This window comes from Castor canadensis, chromosome 6 (assembly GCF_047511655.1).
Source record: "Castor canadensis chromosome 6, mCasCan1.hap1v2, whole genome shotgun sequence".
NCBI lineage: Eukaryota > Metazoa > Chordata > Mammalia > Rodentia > Castoridae > Castor > Castor canadensis.
In genome coordinates, this window is record NC_133391.1 from 123630365 (window position 1) to 123654529 (window position 24165).

The following is a 24165-nucleotide window of genomic DNA, read 5'->3' on the forward strand; positions in this document are numbered from 1 at the left end:
CTTTTTTCATGAATTAATTTCCTGTTGGAGCAGTTTAATATGATGAGTTTCCTTTTTCCATTCAGGTTTTTGTAGTGTGTGAAATCTTTAGTGATGCAGTATATTTTTTACTATTATATGTATTTTGCTTTTGCCATTAAACTTCTAATAATATTGTGGAATTAGCGGAAAATTAAATTTTTATTTATTTTTCTTATGGTACTGGGGTTTGAACTCAGGGCCTACACCTTGAACCACTCCACCAGCCCTTTTTTCTGGTAGGTTTTTTTGAGATCGTGTCCTCTGAACTATTTGCCCAGGCTGGCTTTGAATCGCGATCCTCCTGATCTCTGCCTCCTGAGTAGCTAGGATTACAGGCATGAGCCACTGGTGCCTGGCTAAATTTTTATTTTTATCTCTCATGCTACTCCTTGCATGGAAGAATGTTGGGAGATTGCATTTCCCATGGAGTATTTTTTTTTTCCATTATGAATGTCAGTAAGGTGAGGGTTAGGGGAAAGTGTACGGGTGTAGGGTGAAACCTTAGCAAGGATGGATTTAACGTATGTACTTACTTTTCCTCTATCTAACCAAAAGTAAATAAAAGTTTTCCTTTTTGACTTCACTAAGACATGTTATGTCTCAGGGATTGTCATTTTATCTAGATTTTGCTTTTTTTTGGTCCATGCTGAGGTTTGAACCCAGAGTCTTGTGCCTCCTATGAAGGCACTCTTATCACTTGAGCCATGCCCCAGCCCTAGGTTTTGCTGTTAGTGTGAAGACAAATGACAAGCATAGGGTATTCCAGCCTGTGAGTGGTGTTAACCTGACTGTGTTACTCAAGGCTTCTAGCCAGTTAGTACCTTCCTAGAACATTGCTTTCCAACACTTTATGTTCTTTGCTTCTGAAGAGCTGCATAAGACTGGAAGAAATCAGGAAGGCTTCCTTGCTGTTATCCCCTTATCTCCTGTGGCTATGAGAATTAAAGGAGACAACTTTCATGGGAGACTAACTGTAACTGTAAAGTACTATACAAATGCTTTGTGGCTGTACTTATGTTCTTCACAGATTTTATTTATTTCTTGACTTTTTATATATTGACTATTATTTTGGGACTTGAAGCTTTGTAATCATTAACTTACATTAAGAATAAATAAATAAATAAATATATATATATATAGTATGTCTATATGCCTTATTGTATGTACACATTTTAAGGTAGTTTCCAGGAAAAGACAATAAAATTTTAATAGTTATAATAATAATAATAATAATAATAATAATTAAGTGTTATCACCAGACAAAAAGGCCTAACAGCAACAACAAATAGCCAGGATAATATAGTTAACTTTTTGCCTAAGTATAAAATATTATGTTATCCTCTCAGCTTCTTTAGAAGACCTTATATTCATGTCTCTCTTTGGGAAGAAGATTCAAATTATTTTTTTTAGTATTAAAAACAGATTTCTTGAAATACAGTTCACATATCATAACCTTTATTCCTTCACTCTGTATAAGTTATTGTTTTGTTATGTATTCACAGAGTTGTACAGTCATCACCAAAATCAATAGGATGTTTTTCTCATTCTTAAAGGAAACCATGGGTCCATTGCCTTTTACTCTTTAATGTTCATTTCCGATCCCTATGATTTGGGGTGCTTTATCTACCTGCCTTTCATTTAATTGTCCTGTTCCTATTACCTACAAGTTTACACCCCACCTCCTCCCATTCAGTACCTAATGATCTATTAAGAACAGAAAGCTTAAGGGGCTGGTGGAGTGGCTCAAGTGGTAAGGCACCTGCCCAGCAAGCATGGGACCCCAAGTTCAAATACCAGCCTTGCCAAAAACAAAACAAAACAAAAAAAACCCAGAAAGCTTAAAGGAATCATAGAGACCTCTGAGATATAAGTCCTTCCTCCTAATCCCACTTGTCCTAATAGTTTCAATTTTAAGCATTGGTTCTTGCAAATGCACAGAACATTTGCCCTATACCATTTGATAGAATAGAGGTGAAGTCACAGGAAATCCCTTATTTTGCTGACCAGTTGTTAACTGAGCTAAATTATTGCCAGATGTATTTGCAGATACATTCCTGAAAATCAGTACTCTCAAGGCTAGCCACAGTATCTGAAATCCTGTCTTTCTAGAATTAATCTACTAAAATTCCCCTTTAAAAAGATCCTATCTCTGGAAAGGATAGCACATGAAAATACTATCTGCCAATAACATATTAGCTTGATTAGTTTCACCAGCTTACCCACAATGGCCTTCTGAGAGACAGTCTGCTGTTCAGCATGTGGGTCTTTTGACAGGGAGGGAGTGCAAGATCAGGGCCCAATTAGATGCTGATTATGGAGGAACAGGGTACGGCTGCTGTATAAGGGAGCATAGAGAAGGAGATGAGGAAGAAGTGGGGAAGAGATTATTTGCAATGAGATAGTCATTTACTCACATCAGGCTGGATTTTAAAAGGTATACAAACATTAATTTCTAAGACACCACATTGTTAAAACAATTCAAACACACTGAAGCTAAGGAACATCAACTCTATAGACAATATAAAATTTATCTCTAGTGTGACGGAAAAATATTGTGGCTGGTCTTCATGCTGTTGTAGTTTTTATAATTAAAATATATCTCCCAGCAGGCCTCATATTTTTTCTTGTATGTTGTACTTAGTGTGTGATATTTTATTTTAGGCAATAACCACATGAAAGAAGAAAATTACACTGCTGCGGTGGATTGTTATACGCAGGCAATAGAACTGGATCCCAATAATGCAGTTTATTATTGCAACAGGTAAACTGGCACTATTGTCACAGGTTTTCAATTCTTAAACACCAGATTAGTTCTATTGCTATCTTTTTATTTCTTTTCGTATTTCCAGCATCCATTACTGTGGCTGGCAAACAAGTATTCAGGAAATGTTATTTTTGAGTGAGTGGATAGATGTACCTTAATTTACTCAACTGTGGACCTACTGTGGACACTGAGGTTCTTTCCATATTTTTCCATATCATCAAGGTGCAGTGAACATCTCTGTTTCTAACTATTTTTTCCTGCTTCAGATTTTCTAGACTTTGGTGGTACTGGGTTTTGAACTTGGCTTCTCTCTTGCTAGGAAGTCACTCTGTCACTTGAACCATGCCTCCAACTCTAGGACTTTGGATTTATTCCTGAGAATTTGTTTAGTTGGTCTACAGTTATGAACATTTTAAAAAAATTGAGGCTAATTGCCAAACTGTTCCAACTTCTTTGAAAATCAGTTCTCTCCGCTAAGAATGTATGAGTAGACCTACTTTTACATGTTCTTTTTCAGCACTAGGTACTCAAATAATTATTATTAGTTTGGTATTTCCATACTCATTATCCTAAGTTATCTAAAGAAGTTGGACGTTTTTCAAATGTTGGCTATTTGTGTTTTTTCCTCCTAAATTTTCTATTTATACTGTCTATTGATTGAATGTTTGTGTTCCACCCAAAATTCATATGTTGAAATCTAACTCCTAACATGATAGTATTTGGAGGTGTGACCTCTGAGAGGTGATAGAGTCAGAAGGATGGGGCTCTTGTGAATGGGATTAATGCCCTTGTAAAAGAGACTGCAGAGAGCATTCTCCTCTCCTGCCATTTGATGACACAGTAGGAAGAGTACCTGTACCAGGCTAGGCATTATGGCACTCTCCCAACTATTTGGGAGGCAGAGATCAGTATAGTTAACTACTAGCCACAGTGGTCATCAAATACTTGAAATATTGGGAAATGCATTTTAATGTGTAAGCTGATTTAAATTTTTTTTTTTTTTTTTTCGGAGCTATGGTCTCACTATGTAGCCCAGGCTGGCCTTGAACTCCTGATCCTTCTATTTTAGCTTCCTTCCTGCTGGGATTACCATGCTCTGCTAATTTAAATTTAAATAGCCACATCTGACTTGTGGCTCCTATGTTAGACACAGTAGCCTTATATTAAAGATATAATTCATTTGTTTTTGTTGCCCAGCCTGTCTTTTAACATTTTTTTCATATATAAAAGTTTAAAATATTTATGGAGTCAAATTTTTTTCTTTTGAATTTTATTGCAGTGCCTTTAGGCTTAGAGCTTTTCCCTTTCAGTCTTGACAAATGGCTTCTATTTTCCTATTTTTCCATTATGTTAAAATTTTAAAATGTCAAATCTAGTTTGGTGATTGGTATGACTATTTTAACTCATTTGAAACTTTTTATTACAGCCTTATAAAAATTACCTTTTAGGGCTGGCAGCATGGCTCAAGTGGTAGAATACCTGCCTACTAAGAACAAGGTCCTGAATTTAAACCCTAGTGCTGCCAAAAAAAAAATAATAAAATAAAAATAAATAAATGAAAATTACCTTTTATTTTGCAGTAGGTTCTTTTTTTTGGAGCAGGGGATGTATGGCTCTTGAACTTAGGCCACACCACTTGAGCCACTCCTCCAGCCCTGCAGTAGGTTTTTAGATTTGAAAGAGATCTAAATTTATGTGTTCCAACCTTTCATTGAATTACTACTGCCATACTTAAGGTGTTTACACCCTGCTTTTTCTTTTGTGGCTGTATTTGTTAGAAATGCCTTCTTATATTGATACTGAGTGAGTTTTTTTGTAGCATCTATCAGTTGACTTTAATTCTTAAAAGCAATTACAGAATAAATATGATTTTGCTTTTTATGACAGTACCTTACATTTTGATGTTTTCTTACCACATTCATTTGAGTTCTTTTTTCATGTTAAATGTTTCTTCCATCGTACTTTGGAGAGTACAGCATTAAGTCCTGCACTGGGAACTTGTCCTGTTCACAGAGTCTGTGAAAGTATAGTTTATAGGGGTTTACATGGTGTACCTGCCATCCATCTCACCAGACTAATAGTCTTATGAGGCTCTCGTTTGACCCACTTCTATATACATAATTATATATCAAGATATTCTAGCATTATTTGTTGAACTCATATTTTGCTTTTGATTAATTAAAGCCTTTTTAATGTAATTGTCATCAGTAGTAAGTTCTTAGTCATTGAGTTTTTTGCATGTTAAAAAAGTAAGAAAGAAGAAATTGCAGTTTTCCCTAGAGACTCCTTGATTGGTGAGCTCTCTGCATGATGTGTTATCTCATTTTCCCTCTGGGTAGTCAATTTTGAGTATTTGGCTTTAATTTGCAGAAGCTGTGCACATAAGTAAAAAACAGATTATTTTAGGGGGAGAGGTGTGTGTAGAATTATTGTTTGTGTCATTTCTTAAGCAGTTTTGCCTTTAGTGCTTTAGAGAAGCTAGCATTCTTTACACAAAAGGTTGATGATTTCCTCCCCCAAATACTAAGGAAATTATTTCTATTGAATAACTTTTTCTTTCCTTTTTTAAAACTTAAGTTAATTTTTAAAGTTTTATTAGAATGTAATTGTTGTACATGGGGATACATTGTGATATTTACGTATTGCTCATAATATATCTTAGATTTCCCCACTCCATAATTCTCCGTCTTCCCCTTTCACTCCTTTCTTAGAACAATTTCAACAGATTTCATTCTTCTGTTTTTGTATATGCATACAAAATACGTCAACCATACTCACCCTCATTCCTCTTTCCTTATTCCCACCCACTTCCCACTGGTACCCACCCCCAGAAAAGACTTACTTTACCCTCCTGCCCTTGGTTTGTTTTTTTTAAGTGTATATTAATAGTCCAAGGGGCTTTTGCCTTGGTACTTCAGGCCTATTTATACCATGCTTTAATCAGATTAACCTCCCCATTACTTATTCATTCTCTATTACCATGTTCCCCTAATACTCACTTATTGAATAAATTTTTATGTCATCTTATAATAAAAGCTGAAAAATCCCTTTGAAAATGCTTTTCTATATGATAACATTTTGAAGAAATCATGTAAGATGATAAAGTATTTGAATGGTATAGTAGATTTAAAAAATTCTATTTAAAGAAACATTTGTTTTTACATTAAATGTTCATTTGAAATCGTATGATTTCCTACATGAAGTCAATAATAGAAACAAGCCTTTTTCACACCTTCTTCCTATTCCTATCATTCTACTGACAGGTTCTTAACAAGTACATAGTAGTGCTGTCACTGGAGCTAGAGTTGATTGGACTCTAATGCAGGATCTTCTATTTTACAAGTGTAGGATTGGGTATTGTTACGTTCTCCTATTTATCTCCGGGAAACTTTTTAGGGGCAATTCATCTGTAATGTATTTTTTCTTGCTCCCAGGTTCATGTCATCCACAAACTTGAGAATATCATTGTATAACTGATTCTTTACATGTGTCAGTTGCAAGTCAACTAATGGAATGATTATGTAGGGAAGTAATTAAGAGCAGAATTCTGCGCTGGTGGAGTGGCTCAAGTGGTAGAATGCTACCTAGCAAGTTTGAGGCCCTCAGTTCAAACTCCATTACCACCAATGGAGTCTGATCCTGGACTCTGTATTGTAATTTCTGGCCCTGTCACTTCCTACTTAATGTGACCTTTGGCAAATTACCTAACCTATCTGTGCCTTAGTTTCTCTATCTGAAAAATACGGATGGTAATAGTATTCAACTCATAGGGGTGTTGTGGAGATCAAATAGTTAATTCATGTATCGTTCTAGGAGAGTATATCTAATAAAGAGTGTTATACCCAAGTAATAGCTATTAGCATAATTATTTATGTGGCCTATTTTCGGCCTTAATCAGAATATGAAGAGAGAGCTACATTTTTTCAGGCTCATATATGTAGCAATTACCTATTTCTGATTACCAGTCCATACTAACCCCGTTAAAACAGAAAGGAAATGATGTTTGTATGCTAGTTCAAAAAAGTTGAACTTTTTCTGAAAGTGCCTTTTTAAAAAAAAAAAAAAATCTTCAACATTTTCAAAACTGAAGGAATTTTATATTGGGTATATAATCAGATACTCACACATAGACTTTGTCATTAATGTTTTAGGATATTTTCTATACTAAATCACGTATTTATATGTGTGGTGCCTCTATCCACTCATTATTCCATCTTACTTTTGAAGGATTTCAAAACAATTTGCAGCCATCAGGTCACTTCTTCCCTGCATGTATAGTATACATATTGTTCACCAGAGTTCAGTGTTTGTTTACCTTTATTTTTTTGAGGTAAAATTTGCAAGTAACAGAATACATAAATTTTAATGTACTTTTGCTGAGTTTTGACAATTACATATACTTTTGTAACCTAAGTCCCTGTCAGGATACTGAAAATTACCATCATATGTTCAGGAAGTTCCTTATGATCCTTCACAGTCAGCTGCCTATGACACTCACCAGTTGTAGTTTTTTTTTTTTTTGCTTCGCCTTCTCCACCATATATTTGTCTCTTCTAGATTTCATATGAAAGAAATCACATGTACTTTTCTATGTAAGACTTGTTTTTGAGAGTCAACCACATAGTTGCATGAATTAGTAGCTTATTTTTTTATTGTTCATAATACTCTATTGTTTGTATGTATTACAATTACCTGGCTATTTTCCTGTTGATGGTCACTGGGGCTGCCTCTCTTTTGTTCAGAATTTATAGTTTATTTGGGGAAGAGTTGGATCTGTAAAGAATTTAGGTGGCCATACTGGAAGGTGGAAGCCTTCATTTTCTTTCTTCACACACACACAAAAATTCCTTTATTAGTAAGTTCTAACAGTGTAGCCCAGAAAAATAGAAAAATCCTAATAAATTGGGGGAATGACTTTGATGTTTTAATTACATTCTTTGTAATCAGATGAGTATACATAATGTTTTAATTTAGTGCATAAAAAAACTTGAAATAAGTGCATTTAAGAGTATCATGAAGTGTTATGACTAGATATAAATTTTATCATAAAATTGGTCATTTATACAACACAGTAAGCCATGTATTTTTAACTGTTAATATGGAAATTGTGAGCCTAAATAAATAATTAATTTTTCATGAGTTAGAACTGACTAATAATCTTATATCTGCTAGTACTGTAATATAGGAAACTCTTGGCAATACCTATGCTTTCTTCCCTTTTATTTAATTACTGTTAAACTGAAATCAATAATTATGCTGCTATTTTGCGTTTAAATAGTTTCTTTTCCCCTGAGGAGTTCAGTAATTGGACACGCTATTTAACATTAAATAATTAGAAATGGTTATGTGTGTATCAAATGTAATACTAAATAAAACTTTAGAATCATTTTGGAATTTTTTAAGACTCTTGTAGCTATAAATTTCTCAAGGGCCTGGAGCTTTGCCACCTATTCCTTGCCATGTTTCTTAACTGACTGGCTGCTAAGAATTGGAAGTTTAGACTTACAGATCTAAATCTTGCTTTTAATGTTCATTTTCACAGTCTTATTGCTAATCAAAATGTTTTTCACGTACTAAGCTCACTAGGATGAATAGTTTACTTTTTATAGAAATGGCTTTTTATGTGTTAAAAAATGGTCATTTGGCATAGTTCTTTTGCCTGACTCTTTTCTGGTATTTATCTTCTGTTTTTGCTCTTTAAGGTTACAGGTACAGGTTTAACTTAAGATACAAGGAAGACCTGAGTACTTCCTTGAAAAGTTATGTATTTTTGCTTTTTTTTCTAAACATCTAGTACTTATTACAACATGTGGCCTTTATATTGATTTTTGTATGTTCTATCTTCTCTTATATACATGGTTGTTTTTCTTCTTCTGTTGAAGGACAGAGATTGAGGGTTATATCTGTTTGTGTCCCCTGTAGCAGCTAGCACTGTGCCTCACAGGAGTTCAGACAATTTCCACAGATGAATTCAAAACTATATAAGAAATGTCCAGTGATGCTGAAGGAACTAGTTGTTTACAGAACACTTGTATTCATAAAACAAAGAATGATTGTGTAGAAGTGAAAACACCTTCATGTTCTTACACAAACTTAGTGTTTTTATTAATTTTGTACAACTTCAGTGTTGAGTATATTACTTTACTTCTAGTAGGCTCATATATCTGGGATGGATGGGTGGTTGAATGACTTGAGGCAATAAATGAAATAAAAGATATACAAGATAGAGGACATAATGGAAGGATTTTTTGTCTGGAAAACCTCATGAGTCTTTTATGGGGAACAAGAATTGGAACTGGTTGGTTTTTGTTTGTTTTTAAGGCAGAGTCTCATTATGTAGCTTGGACTTCCCTTGAACTCAAGATCCTCCTGCCTCAGCTTCCAGAGTGCTGCAATTAATAGGCATTTGCTACCGTGCTGGTGATGCTGCCATATTTTGTAGGTCAAAACAAAAAGTGGTAATTTCACATGATTCAACCTCAGGATTGAACTGAACTCAGGATTTCTGATGTGGACTGAAGTTCTCTGAAGAAGCTGTATATATAATAAAGATCCTGTACATAGGTTGTCCTCGGCAGAGTAGAGCATTGTTATTGTGGAGAGAAGGAATATTATAGGCCAAGAGCCAAAATTGTCTCACGCTACCTTTCGCTCCTTTTATAGCCATTTGGTTTTTTATTACTGTTTTTTTTTTTTTTTTGCGACAGGGTCTCACTGTATAGCCCAGGCTAGCCTTGAAGTCATGATCCTCCTGCCTCAGCCCTGGAAATGGTTTTGAAGGATAGGTAGAGCTTGAATAGGCAGAGACAAGCAGAAGACATTAAAGGTTGGAGAATGTACTTTTAATATAGCATCAGGTCAATATAAGAAGGATTGCTAGTGGCAGCATGTACTCTTCCTAGCTCTGAGAAAGACAGGAATAGAGATCTCAGTGTTTTGCATTTTGCTTTCCTACTGTTCTAGGAGCAGTAATTAGTAAGTTTACTAGGATCTGAACTTGATCGTTGAGCTTGGATTGAATCTCAGCTCTGCTATTTACTAGCTGACTAGGCAGTCACTTATAAAGTAAGGATCATACTAACTGTTTCAGAGGGTTTCATGAGGAGTGACAATATATACAAAGTCCTTAGCATAGTCCTAGACTTTCAATATTTGTTTCTTACAAAAACAGTGTAAACGTTTTTAGTTGTAGAAATAGAAGTTTTTGCTTTAACTTATTTGAGGGCGATAGGGGAAAAGTGAGGTAGCTGTGACTTCTTTTTGCCTCATGTAAAAATGGAACACAAATTGTATTCATGATTTTTTTCTAATAAGGTAAAGAAAGTGAGGGTGTCTGAAGACATGGTGACTCTGTATTGTTCTACTGCAATTCCATTAGTTATGCTCTGATTACCAGAAGCAAAGGCAAACAGTGAAGAACTGCATTATTATTCAGTGCAGATGTGGCATGTTTGGCTTCAAGTCTCAGAAGATTCAGGCCTGGCTTCTCTTTCCTTTCCTGGCCTCTAAGGCTCAGCACCTTTTTTCTTCCTTTTGTGAGCTCCACAAATCTGCTTTCACCCTTGCTTGCCATTTGTGATCTAAAGCTATCAAGATTAAAACACAGTCATCCTCTTTTCTCCTACCTACTCTGTTTCTGAGTCTGATCCTCCAGGCTTCATTGCTTACCTTGTTGTCAGTATCTGAAGCCAGAGATTATAGCATCTTCCTTTGTGCTTCCCTTCTCCACATACCTCTCAAATAGCTTGTTTGTTTCCAACTCCTTTGGTTCAGGTTCTTAATTTTTGCTAAACTATGCCATTGGGACTTACAGTGGCCTTGCATTCTGCTTACACTGTCCACTCCAGTCTTCTGCCAAAAGGATCTTTCTAAATGTGGAAACCATCATGTAACTCTTGCTTTCTGTTCACTAGTTCCAAATACCTACACAATGAAATTTAAGCTCCTCAGCATAATATAAGTATATATGCATCATACATACATACACTACTTCTTTTCTATTAACTTCACTGTCTTCACTTTTCCTCCTGCCCCTTCCTCTTCTCTTGACTGTCTGTAATGTGAAACTTACTAATATTTCTGCCTTTACTTCCTCACTTGCTGAGGGTGAATGTTATTTGGACTTACATTTTTTTTTGGTGGTACTTGGGGGTTGAACGCGGGGCCTCCTGCTTGCTAGGCAGACTCTCTACCACTTGAGCATGCCCCCAGCCTTTTTTGCATTGATTATTTTTGACATGGAGTGTTACTTTATGCCTGGGCAGCCTGGACCATGATCCTTCCATTTGTGCTTCCCTTGAAGCTGGGGTGACGAGCACACACCACTGGTTGAGATAGGCCTGGGCAGGCCTGGAAATGTGATCCTCTAGATCTCTGCTTCCCAACCTACTAGTATTACAGGCTTGAGCCACCTGAGTTTTTTTAAAAAAGATCGCTATTCAATGTGGCATAGTCTATTACCATAATAGTTATTTTTGGCATTTAAATTATTCCATATTTGGCTAGTAGGAGCCCTTCAAATTGGCTGTGTATCTTTCTATATAACTTCATTTTTAAAAAAAATCCTTTCTTTCTCTTTATTTATAGTGGTACTGGGGCTTGAACTCGGGGTCTTGCACTTGCTAGGCAGGCACTGTATCACTTGAGACAGATCCCATCCCTACTTTCTTACTTTATGAGACAATTAAACATTCTAGATTGGCCTTGTACTTTCTCTTGCCTTAGACCTGAGCTCAGTTACTTCCTGTGGAACTTCTGTTTCTTTTCCTGGAGAATAGTACTTAGATACCAAGATCTGGTTGTGATACATGATAATTGCTGCTGGAGATGATAATGCTTCTAGGCCCTCAATGGACTAAGCTGCAAATATGTGTATTTTTAAAATTCATCAGTGTAGGGGTGGGAACTTAGCTAAAGTGGCAGAGTACTTGCCTAGTATGCATGAGGCCCCAGTACTGCCAAAAAAAAAAAAATCATCAGTTTATACCCTTCTACTGTCGTAGACTTCCTTGTCATCTTCCTTTCTGGTATAATTTGTCCTTCTCTTAAAAAAAACCCTGCTTTCCAGCAACACTACCAGATGTCCTCATTCGCTGTCCTTCAATGTGTATTGTAGCACCAGTATTACCCCACTAAGAAGTGTACTAAGTAAACTTCAGGATTTCTTTGCCATTTTTTATTCTTAGAATACATGACAGTAAAAATACATATTTTGTGCTCAAAAGTTACTTGAATTCTTTCTTTTTTTATATAAAATTAGGATTACTATTTCTTTTTTATTCAGTTTGAAGTTTTTCATCTTTTTGAATTCTCACTCCCATTTCTTTTCCATCCACTGCATTGCAATCTACCACCTATGAGGCCAGACTAAGACTCTTAACACTTCTGAGCTGCTTAGGACTGCTAGTGTTTTATACTGAATTAAATTAAAAGGATAATCGATGAAGAATGACCATCTCTGTAGTGATAGTGTTCTTTGTCTTATGTCTAATATTGATATTCTATACCTGCTTTACTTTACTTGCTTTTCAGTTTGTCAGATTGTGCTAATCCATTAACTTTGTGTGTGTGTGTGTGTGTGTGTGTGTGTGTGCGTGTGTGATTACATTTTAGGTGGTATGTTTTATAAATTTTGGTTTTTTTAGTTTTTCTTTTTTGAGGTGAGATCTTAGTAGGTATCCCAGGCTGGCCTGGAATCACAGTCCTCCTGCCTCAGCCTCCCAAGTGCTGGGATTACAGGTGTGGACGACCATGCCTGGCTTATGGATTATTTTTTTTAATTTTTATTTTTTTATTATTCATATGTGCATGCAATGCTTGGGTCATTTCTCCCCCCTGCCCCCACCCTCTCCCTTACCACCCACACTTCCCCCTCCCTCTCCCCCCTACCGCCTTGAAACCCGGCAGAAACTATTTTGCCCTTATTTTTCTCTGAGGCTTGCTTTGTGCCCTAGGATATGATCTATTTTGGAGAAGGTTCCATGGACTGCTGTGAAGAATGTATATTGTGTAGAAGTTGGATGAAATGTTCTGTAGACATCAAGTAGGTCCATTTGATCTATTGTATATTTTAGATCTTGGATTTCTTTATTGATTTTTTGTTTGGATGACCTATCTATTAATGATAATGGGGTGTTAAAGTCTCCCACAACCACTATGTTGGAGTTAATATATGCTTTTAGGTCTTTCAGGGTATGTTTGATGAAATTGGGTGCATTGACATTGGGTGCATACAGGTTGATAATTATTATTTCCTTTTGGTCTATTTCCCCTTTTATTAGTATGGAATGTCCTTCTTTATCTCATTTGATCCATGTAGGTTTGAAATCTACTTTGTCAGAGAGAAGTATTGCTACTCTTGCCTGTTTTTGGGAGCCATTGGCTTGGTAAATCTTCTTCCAGGCTTTCATCCTAAGCCTATGCTTATTTCTGTCGGTGAGATGGGTCTCCTGTAAGCAACAAATTGTTGGATCTTCTTTTTTAATCCATTTTGTCAAATGGTGTCTTTTGATGGGTGAATTAAGTCTGTTAACATTAAGTGTTAGTACTGATAGGTATGTGGTGATTCCTGTCATTTAGTTCTCTTAGTTGTTTGAAGGTTTGATTGTGTGTACCTAAGTTGAGGTTACTCTCTACTTTCTTGCTTTTTCTTTTCCTGTAGTTTGGTGCTGCCTGTCCTTTCATGGTTAAGTTGGGTTTCACTTTCTGTGTGCAGAATCCCTTGAAGAATCTTTTGTAGTGGTGGCTTTGTGGTCACATATTGTTGTAGTTTCTGCTTATCATGGAAGACTTTTACTGCTATCTATTTTGAATGATAGTTTTGCTGGGTAGAGTATCCTGGGGTTGAAGTTATTTTCATTCAGTGCCTGGAAGATCTCACCCCAAGCTCTTCTTACTTTTAATGTTTCTGTTGAGAAGTCTGCTGTGATTTTGATGGGTTTACCTTTGTATGTTATTTGTTTTTTCTCTCTTACAGCCTTCAATATTCTTTCCCTAGTTTCTGAACTTGTTGTTTTAATGATGATATGTTGTGGGGTGGTTCTATTTTGATCTGGTCTGTTTGGTGTTCTGGAGGCCTCTTGCATCTATATGGGACTATCTTTCTCTAGATTTGGGAAATTTTCTGTTACTATTTTGTTGAATATATTATGCATTCCCTTTGCCTGAACCTCTTCTCTTTCTTCGATGCCCATGATTCTCAAGTTTGGTCTTTTGATGGAGTCGGTGAGTTCTTGCATTTTCTTTTCACAGGTCTTGAGTTGTTTAATTAATAGTTCTTCAGTTTTTCCTTTAATTACCATTTCATCTTCTAGTTCTGAGATTCTGTTTTCTGTTTGTTCTATTCTGCTGGATTGCCCTTCCATTTTTTTTTTTTTTTTTGCAATTCTCTTTCATTCTTTTTTCTGAGGTTTTCCATATCTTGGGTCGTTTCCTCTTTAATGTTGTTTATTTTTGTCCTGAGTTCATTTATCTCTTTATTAATCGTGTTCTTTGTTTCACTTTGGTGTTTATGCAGTGCTTCTATGGTTTCCTTTATTTCTTCTTTTGTTTTTTCAAATTCTCTATTTTTGTTGTCTTGGAATTTCTTGAGTGTCTCCTGTACATTTTGGTTGATCCTATCCAGTATCATCTCTATAAAATTCTCTTTGAGTACCTGTAGTATGTCTTCTTTTAAATTATTCTTGTGGGCTTCATTGGGTTCTTTGGCATAATTTATCTTCATTTTGTTGGAGTCTTGATCTGAGTATCTGTTTTCTGCATTTCCCTCTGGTTCCTGTACTAATTTTCTGCTGTGGGGAAACTGGTTTCCCAGTTTTTTCTGTCTTCCTGTCATTGCCCTTGGTGTTGTTAATGTCCCTGTACTGTGTGCAATTAAGTATTTTCTGGCTGTAATAATAGCACTAGTGATATTTAGAATGGAAGGGTGAGAGGGGATGGAAAGCAAAGAAGTTAAAGGAAAAGGGAAAAACAAATAATCAAGTAGAAAAAAAAACAAAGAAACAAACAAAAAATGTTTCAAAGATATAAACAGGGAGAGATGGTGTACTAATCAATTGTAAGCTGAAAAGTCATTAGAGAGACAGAGAGAGGATTGAAAATAAAAAATAAAAAGAATAAAGATAAGAATAAAAATAAAAAAATAAGTAAATGAAAGAAAAAAATGTGTATATATAAATAAAATAAAAATAAAAAAATTTAAAATAAATAAAATTAAAAAATAAATAAAACAAAAAAACCTCCAAGTTCAAATGCAGTGAAGTTTCAGTCTTAATAATTTTGGTGTTCGTCCCTCAGCCTCCAGTGGTGCCTCAGATGTTGTTCTGTATCTGTCTCATCAAAGGGTAACATAATAAAAAACAAAACAAAACCCCACAAAGAATCCCAAGTTCAAATGCAATACCGTTTCAGTAAATTTTTCAGCATGCAGGTGTAGTTTGGTTGTTTTCTCATCAAAGGTAGGGAGAGAGAAAAAAAAGAGTCTGGGTACAGTTCTGTGAATGGCTATCTGTGGCTGTGACTTGCCTGCACGCTGCTGTCAGCCTGCTGTTGCTGGAAGCATTATTTATGCAGATCTCTGGGGTGAGCTTAACACTCACCTTGCCCCACAGGTTTTGTTTACTCAGAGTTCTCCTGTGCTCAAGCCACTGCTACAAGCTTTCCCCTTTCCACGCACACTGGGGGAGGTGACACTGCATCCGCTTTCTCTGTCCTGTGTGTTTATTTACAACTCACGTGGGAAGTGGGTCTTCCACCCCTCTCCTGTGGGGTTTTCCTCCCACCGCAGCTTTTACAAGCTTTCCTGCTCCTGGTTGCTGGGCGTGGGCCACCACTCCTGCCTTCTCCAGCTGGCTTGTTTGTTTACAGTTCACATGGGAGGTGGGTCTTCCCCCCTCTCCTGTGGGGTTTTCCTCCCTCTGCCACTCTCACAAGATTTCCTGCTCCTGGTTGCTGGGCAGGTGCCCTGGCTCCCACCCTCTCTGGCCAGGCCTGGCTTGTTTATTTACAGTACTGGGAAGGATTCCCCTCCCCCTCTCTTTGGAGCTCAGTGCACCCCACCCTCTTTGCCACGTGTCTTTATTGTTCTTATTGCTTATTACTCAGTTTCTCTTTTTTCCCCGGGTGGGGGTCGGTCTGTCCAGGGGGCCATGCCGATCTGGCCCAGGGTTGTCTGTGGAAGTACTGCGTACCTCTTAGCTCACCTTGTGCACATCTTCCCAAGCCATCTGGGCGTAGGCGACTGGCAGCGACCAAGGGGCCCTCCTGGTTTGTCTGTTCAACATGAAGTGGGGATGCTCTGCGCAGGCTGCAGGTGTGCAGGGGTCAAAGTTTTGCCTCTTCTCGGTGGCCTTGCCTGCAAGGTGTGTCTCCAGCGTCTCTCCAAGATTTCACTTTAGGAGACACGCTTTCTGCTTCCTCCCTCTAGCTGCCATCTTGGAAAGATCTTTTTTTTTTTAATTAAAAATTTTATTTTTAAAACCAGTTTTGTTTGTTGGCTTGCTTTCAGTGCTAGGGATTGGTCCCAGAGCCTCCTGTATACTAGGCAAGCACCCCACCACTCACAGTTCCAGGTAATATCTTCTGTATCTAAGCTGAGAATCTAAGTTTCATAAAGATAATTTTGTAATTACTGATAAACTAGAATTGTATTTTGCTGTTTTATATTTTTTAAGTATGCTTTTTCTTGGTTTCCTTTATCTCAATGTTGGATTAAGTTTACTTATTTTTTCTTTCCAATTACTTAGGATTTATATAAAATCCTATATAAAAATAATAAAAACAAGGAAACACAACTAAAATGTATAAGGTAAATAGCAACTTTTTTTTTTTTTTGGTAAATAGCAACTTAAAGGAAAGTCACATGGCAATATTGTTTTTGAAGATTTTTGGTATATAATATTTTATATGCTCAAAGTATGCTAAGTCCTGTTTAAGAGAAAAGTCATTTTCTGATTATATTTTTGAAATCACAATTCAGGTTTTTTTCCTTCCTCCCCATTCCTTCTTCTATACTTCAAGCTTGCTAGGTAGGTGTTCTACTGCTTGAGCCATTCCTCCAGTGCTTTTTGCTCAGGTTATTTTGGAGATAGGAGCCTAGACTGCAAATCCTCATATTTTATGCTCCCCAACACCACAGCTGGGAGGACAGGCATGTGCCACTATGTCCTGCTTTCTTCCATTGAGATGGGGTCTGACAAACTTTTTTGCCTAGGCAAGCTTGGAACTGAAATCCCTCTTCATTTTAGTATTCGAAGTAGTTAGTATTGCAGGCATGAGTCACTAGCACCCTCGTCTACATTTCAGTTTTCTAAAGGCAAGTGTTTCTTTTTAGTTTCCTGAAGGTGTTAAGCAAATGTTTAGGGACAGATTTTTTTTTTTCTTTGTGGTTCTGGGGCTTGAACTCAGGGTTTTCACCTTGAGCCACTCCACCAGCCCTATTTTTGTGAAGCGTTTTTCAAAATAGGGTCTTGGAACTATTTTCCCAGGCTGGCTTCAAACCGTGATCCTCCTGATCTTTGCCTTCCTAGTAGCTAGAATTACAGGCATGAGCCATTGGCGCCTGGCAGATTTGTTGTTTTTAACCACATAATTGTTTCTCTTCATCTTTTTTTCCAAACCTACCTTCCTCCATTCTTCTATTGGCCTTTTTACCCTTCAGTCTTGTTTCTGTGCATGTGCACGCATGATTGTAAAAGAAGACCCTTGGCAGAGAAGAGGTGAGATGGTGCATTTGCTGTTTTTCTGAATCAGCTTCAGGAGATTTACACAATGAGATGTCAGTGATAGATCAGACTTGAGGTCTGTGAATGAGCAGTCAGATTTGTCTCGTCTACTGAGTTAGATATAAGACCTGGACTTATAGTAGACATCATGCTCACTTTCTGGACATGTACCCCCTCCACCTCAGGGGCTGTACTTATGCATAGTAAATCATCTTAAAAAAAATCTGTCATAAAGCTTAGGCCATTAACTCTTCATTTCCTCCTAGTAAATGTCAACCCATAGAAGAAATTTTGTTTAGTAGGTTTATAATTGCTGGTTCAACTACCTGAGGTGACAGGGTTTAAGGCATTAGTTCACTGTCTGAACTGTTCTCCTTCAAGCAACTCAAACAGTTGGGCAGGATACACAAGCAGAGTCAAAGCCTTTGTGGCTCTCTGTACTAAAGTCATGAGAGAGAGCTTTCTATAGTGGAAGGAAGTGGAGCTGCTCTGAGGCCATGCATTTCTTCTGTATTGTTACTATGGCACAGAGTTTTGGTTCTGAATGTATTGTGGCTTGGAAGGCTATGTTGGGCATAAGTATGAATTTTTGAAATCTACTTTCTTAGAGTACATGTGCATGTGTCAGCCATTGACATATATAAACTTGTCAAGTCTGCTCTACAAATTTCTTTTTTTTTTTTACAAATTTCTTTTTGAGTTAAGCTACTCTAAAAGGAAGAAATCAATTTGTCTGGAAGATTGTGACTTTACACAGTATAACTTTAATAAATACTTACTATTAATACTTGAATACTGAAATACTTGCACTAGATTGGGAATGTCAGTAACCCAGGATCGTCTCTGGAGGGCAATCCTTACTTAAATATCTTCCTGTTGATCAGAACTAAACTCAGGTTTTTATTTCTTTTCCTTCCTACTAGATGTAGCTAATTTGGAGAGAAATTTGATTGGACTCAGACACTCAGGTTTAATGTTCAGGGTTGTATAGAGAAAGGAAAACTGAGATAAGAAGGTAGCTGGAGAGGAACACTGGGTTCCTGGGATTGGCACTGTTACTTTTAGCTTCTTCTATCTAGGATTGGGTTCATGGATACCTAACAAATAATTGATATATTATTATACACACTCAACATGGATAAGTACAATAATAAGCTTGATGTGATATAGAAAGTAGTATTAGGTAATCCTAATCTCTAAGGGCAGAGGAGATTGGAGATAGTTAAGGGATGCTGAGGATCTGTGAGGAACAAAACACCCAGGTGTTTTAATCAGTTTGTGTTTACTAGAGTGCAGGTAAGTTCCTGAAAAAGGTGACTGTTATTTTCAAAGCAGACATATGGTTGACTAGATGGTTAAACAAAAAATTTAGGACAATGGAAATCAACAAATGTGGGTGTAAAAGGTAGCAAAAATGAGAGTGGTGCTTCTCAGATGAAATGGGAGAGGACTAAGAGGTCAGAAACTTTGGGGTAGCATGGGGTGTTTATATTGGACATTGTCTATAGGCTGAAGTTAATATTTGGGTTTACAAGCATAAATTTTCAGGGAGTGATTCTTTTCCTTCATTAGTAGAAGGGGCCCCATGTTTTAGAGTTATAGTAAGCCTGCCTTATTCACAGATTTATCACATTTTTTTTTTGCAGCTCCCAAGTCATCATTTCTTTTCTTTTTTTTATTTTTATTTTTATTTTATTCATATGTGCATACAATGTTTGGGCCATTTCTCCCCCCTTCACCCACCCCCTCTCTTACCCCCCTACCCTCTCCCTCTTCCCCCCACCCCCTCGCTACCCAGCAGAAACTATTTTGCTCTTATCTCTAATTTTGTTGAAGAGAGAGTATAAGCAATAATAGGAAGGAACAAGGGTTTTTGCTAGTTGAGATAAGGATAGCTGTACAGGGAGTTGACTCACATTGATTTCCTGTGCATGTGTGTTACCTTCTAAGTTAATTCTTCTCGAACTAATCTTTTCTCTAGTTCCTGGTCCCCTTCTCCTATTGGCCTCAGTTGCTTTAAAGTATTTGCTTTAGTTTCTCTGTGTTGAGTGCAACAAATGCTATCTAGTTTTTTAGGTGTCTTAGCTATCCTCATACCTCCCTTGTGTGCTCTCGCTTTATCATGTGATCAAAGTCCAATCCCCTTGTTGTGTTTGCCCTTGATCTAATGTCCGCATATGAAGGAGAACATACAATTTTTGGTCTTTTGGACCAGGCTAACCTCACTCAGAATGATGTTCTTCAATTCCATCCATTTACCAGTGAATGATAGCATTTCGTTCTTCTTCATGGCTGCATAAAATTCCATTGTATTATACACATTTTTGAACAAGCACAGTTAAAAATATTTAAAAATCAAAAGAAATTTCAAAAACAAAAATTTTAATTCTTGTGTATGTATTACGCAGCTCAGTTGATATGGAGAAGTTCTTAGTCAGTCCCCTGTTGTCATCAACTGTTTTTAAATCATTATATAATCTGTTGAGTATTTCCCTCATTTTAATTTTGCAAAAATCTACCTCCCTAAAAGAAAACAATACCCCCAAAGCAAGGTAACAGTTAATGTGCTTAATTTAAGTGAGGCAGTGAAAATTTGGGATTTGTTGAAAGGTAGCATGTCTTGAGAAGTTGGGTGGTGTTTTTGGAGAAATGAGTCAAGCATCTGCAGTACAGTATGGAACTCTATGCATTCTGAACATTCATGGTTTTTCCTCAATGGCAGTCTCCTTGGAACCATAGATTGTGGATACCAAGGGTCTATTGTGCAATGTTGGAGGTAGAGGGGCTGCAGCACAGCATTCTCCTTGGCAGTGACAATCTAAGGGATCACTATACTTTGGTCCTCGTGCCTAATTCAAGAGATGTGATCACTGTTGTTCATCTACTTCCTGTTTCTTGGCTGCTGGCATCCCGTGCTATCTTCTGAGCTTCCAACTAAGAGCATTGGTTTTCCTTCCCTGTTTCTTCTGAGTTCATTCTTCCTCCTTGGAAACATTATTGAGAAGTCACAATTATAAAGACTTCAGTCTAGGCAAATGTTGTTTTCCCAAAGTTGGCTTTTTCAACCTTTTGTTGAAATGTATTTTATATAGGTATAAAATGTATTATATAAACATGTATATTATATATAATAGCTATTATATAAGTACACATATTAAATAAATATATATATAATTTGCTGAAGTAGGTTATGAGGCTTTGTGGGTAACTGAAAGAAATAAAGTTTAGTTTGCCTCAAAAGTGAATGAAGAGGAGAAAGTGATGGTGCAGTTGGTTTTAGTATTACTTTTGTTTTCACTTTAGCCCGACTGTTATAGTGACCAATTCACAGCAACCCCTTACTCTGTGCACCTTCCTAGTAGTCTGGCTGCCCTAGTGTTTTCAGGTTTCTGTTTGGGCAAATTAGAAAGGTAGTAAGTAGGTAAATTAGTTGAATGACTTACATTTTTGTCTTTTCTACAGTAAAGCATAAAGTAAAAGGAAGCTTACATATTTTTCCTGAACACAAGTTTCTGAATTTAAAAAAATTAATGGTGTAGTTATCTTAGACTTAGAAATAAACTTGACTTAGAAATTTACCAGGAGTTATTTAAACATTGAAACAAGAAAAATGTAGTTTCATTAGTATCTAAAAAATCTAAATTAGTACCTTAAAAACTGCCTATAATCTCTTTTCTTTCTCTTAGGGCTGCTGCTCAAAGCAAATTAAGTCACTACACAGATGCAATAAAGGATTGTGAAAAAGCAATAGCAATTGATGCAAAGTATAGCAAGGCCTATGGGAGGATGGGGTAAGTTCTGGGAGAATGTTCAAAGTAGTAACAAGTAGTATCAGAGTTTTTGACTTTGAATTTTCTGCTTAATACTGTATACCCTGTATACCTATTTAACAAGATAAAAATAGAACAGAAGGGAAGAAATGACTATAATTTCTGTGACTTGAATAGTGAAATAACTAATTTTTTTCATGACTGATTGGTTGTTGGAGAAAATCATACAACCACAGGAGTGGATTCATTTCATGGCCATGACTACAAATCTCAGATAGGCACTCAATATTGGCAGAAATCCTTTTATTTTCACTTTTAAATTCACTTTTCCATTCTCTGATGTAATGATTATATCACAGCTCATTGTTCCCTTCAAATTTTTACTAATCTCCATGATGATTCTCAGCTGATGATATCGCCTTATACATAATTGAGAAAATATTTATTTTGAAGAATAGTAATTTGTCTTCCTATTTTAAGTCCACCAATCTACTAGTATTTCTATCTATCTACACATATTGCCTTTTTTGTCTGTTAAATTGGAGAGGTTCTTACTTAAGACTATGCCTTAAGAGCTCATCCCTTTCTACATTTGACTTCAGACTTGTAATTATCCCCTTTTTCATCTATAGCACTAGTTTCCCTATCTATAATAGATACAATAGCTGGCATGTGAAAAGGCAATAAAAATCATCTCTTAGAACCATCCTTTTACCCAGTGTTACACTCCAGCTGCCATCTCATCTCTGTTCCCCATTCTCAATGAACCCTTGAGCTTGTCTCATCTTCTTCATTTCTAATTCTTTCTTCAGCCCAAAAGGCTTTTGGTTCATTTTATTTATCAACTTGATTGGGCTAATAGATGTCCAGATAGCTGGTAAAATATTTTTTCTGGATGTGTTTCTGAGGGCCCTTACTGGAAGAGATTAGTATTTGAGGTTATAGATTTTAGTAAAGATCACCCTCTTCAATGTAAGTGGGCATGATGAAATCTTTTGATACCTAAACAGAACAAAAGACACAAGATGGGTGAATTCACTCTCTCTGCTTGAGCTGGTGCATCTATCTTCTGCCCTTGGACCTCTGCATTTCTGGACCCTGAGTCCTTGGATTCTGATCTGGACTTATACTGTCAGCTCCTCTGGTTTTCAAGTCTTCAGATTTGGTCTGGAACTCCACCACTACTTTTCCTGGGACTTGAGCTTAAAGATGGCAGTTAGTGGGACTTCTCAACTTCCATAATTATATGATCCAGTATCTCATAATAAATTTTTTTTGATGTATCTCTTTCCGTGTGCTGTTGGTTCTTCTTCTGTGGAGAGCAATGACTAAAACAGTCACTCTATTGAGATCACTGTATTCATGGTCATTATTTTGTCACTCTTTTTTCAAAGCCAGTATTAAGCTCTATATTTTCATCTTACCCTATCTTTTCGTATTTGGTGCAGTGAACTGATGTGTGAAATATTTCATCCTCTAGGATTCATCATACTTGCCTTGTTTTCCTTCTGTGTCACTGGATGTTCTTTTCTGGTCTCCCTTTCTGATTCCTCCCTCCTTTACCACCTCTGAAAATGGAGTTTTTCAGGGCTCTTGTCCTCTGTTACAATTCACAAACATTCACAAGTGGTAAAGAATTCATCTCTTGATGTATACTCTCTCAGCTGAGGCTTTTTTTTTTTAAACTCATTCTGGATCAGTCTATTTGGTGTTAAGTTTTTTGTTTTTTTTTTTTTGTATCTTTATGCCTTTTCTTTGTGCTTTTGCTATTTACAGAGGCCCCCATGTATAGCCTGAAGTGTTATTTATTGTTCCTAAGTGCAAGAAGGCTATAAAATGCCTAATAGAGAAAATATGTGTGTGCCTTATGAAGAAAAATACATGTTTGAGAAAAGCTTCCTCCAGGCATGAGTTAGTGCTGTTGAGTATGAGTTCAGTGCTAATGAGTAAACAATGTATATTAAATAGTTTCTTTAAACTATATGTCAGACAAAGTATGTATTGCTCAGTTGATGAAAATGTGACATGAGTATCACTGGAATCTAACCCTGCATTTTCCCTAGGAGCAATTATTTTGTATTTGCTAATTCAGGGTTCATGAAGACTCTTCAGAATGTATCTTCTGTGAATGAGAACTGACCACTATGTTGTTGGATCTCTTTGGTTATATATCTGGACTCCATACCCTTGTTTTCAACTGCTTTTTCATCTCTGTTTGTATATTTAATAGGCATTTTGAACTTCACATATTTCAAACAGACTTTTGTTCCCTTCTTAAGTTTTCTACATCTCAGCAAATTTACCATCATTCATCTACCCGGTGCAAAGTTCAAAAGCTGAACAATCATCCTTCATTCTTAGTATGCCTGGGGCATCTAACTATCAGCAAGACCTATCTGTTCTAGTTTCTACGTATATCTTGCATCCAGGTGTTGAGCACTATCTTGCTTATTGTCCTAGTCCAAATCATCGTATCTTCTGTAGGCAACTGCAGGTGCTTCCTAAGTGGTCTCCCTACTGCCATTCCATTTCCCACTTAAGGCAGTCCTCTGTAGAGAAGCCAGAGTGATGCTAAGTCTGCATCACCCAGATCTTGTCACACCATTGCAACTAGAATTAAGTCTGAACTCCAAATAGTGGTCTTCTGTGAACTATCATGCCAGGTGCTTCTCTGATATCACCTCTCTTCATACTTTTTATTGGACTTCCTCCTCTTCAGCCTTTGTCCTGCACTTTATAAGCATACCAAACCTGAATCTTTCTCAGGACCTTTGTGTTTACTCCTGCTTCCCAGATTTCCCTGTGACTGCTTTCTTCACATCATTCAGGTCTTCTCATTGTGGCCACTTTTGGGAAACTTTCCCTATCTATTCTCCTTAATAGTGCCCTT

General features: G+C 36.7%; 1 protein-coding gene across 4 annotated transcripts in view; it reads left to right on the top strand.

The window, feature by feature from the left end:
- Sgtb (small glutamine rich tetratricopeptide repeat co-chaperone beta) overlaps positions 1–24165 on the top strand; it is a 45342-nt gene that overhangs the window by 14039 nt on the left and 7138 nt on the right. For all 4 annotated transcript variants that reach the window (XM_020165930.2, XM_020165927.2, XM_020165929.2 and 1 more), the window contains exons 5-6: positions 2683–2782; positions 21192–21296. In XM_020165930.2, coding sequence (XP_020021519.1) covers positions 2683–2782; positions 21192–21296 — 205 coding nt within the window. The remainder of the gene's footprint in view (positions 1–2682; positions 2783–21191; positions 21297–24165) is intronic.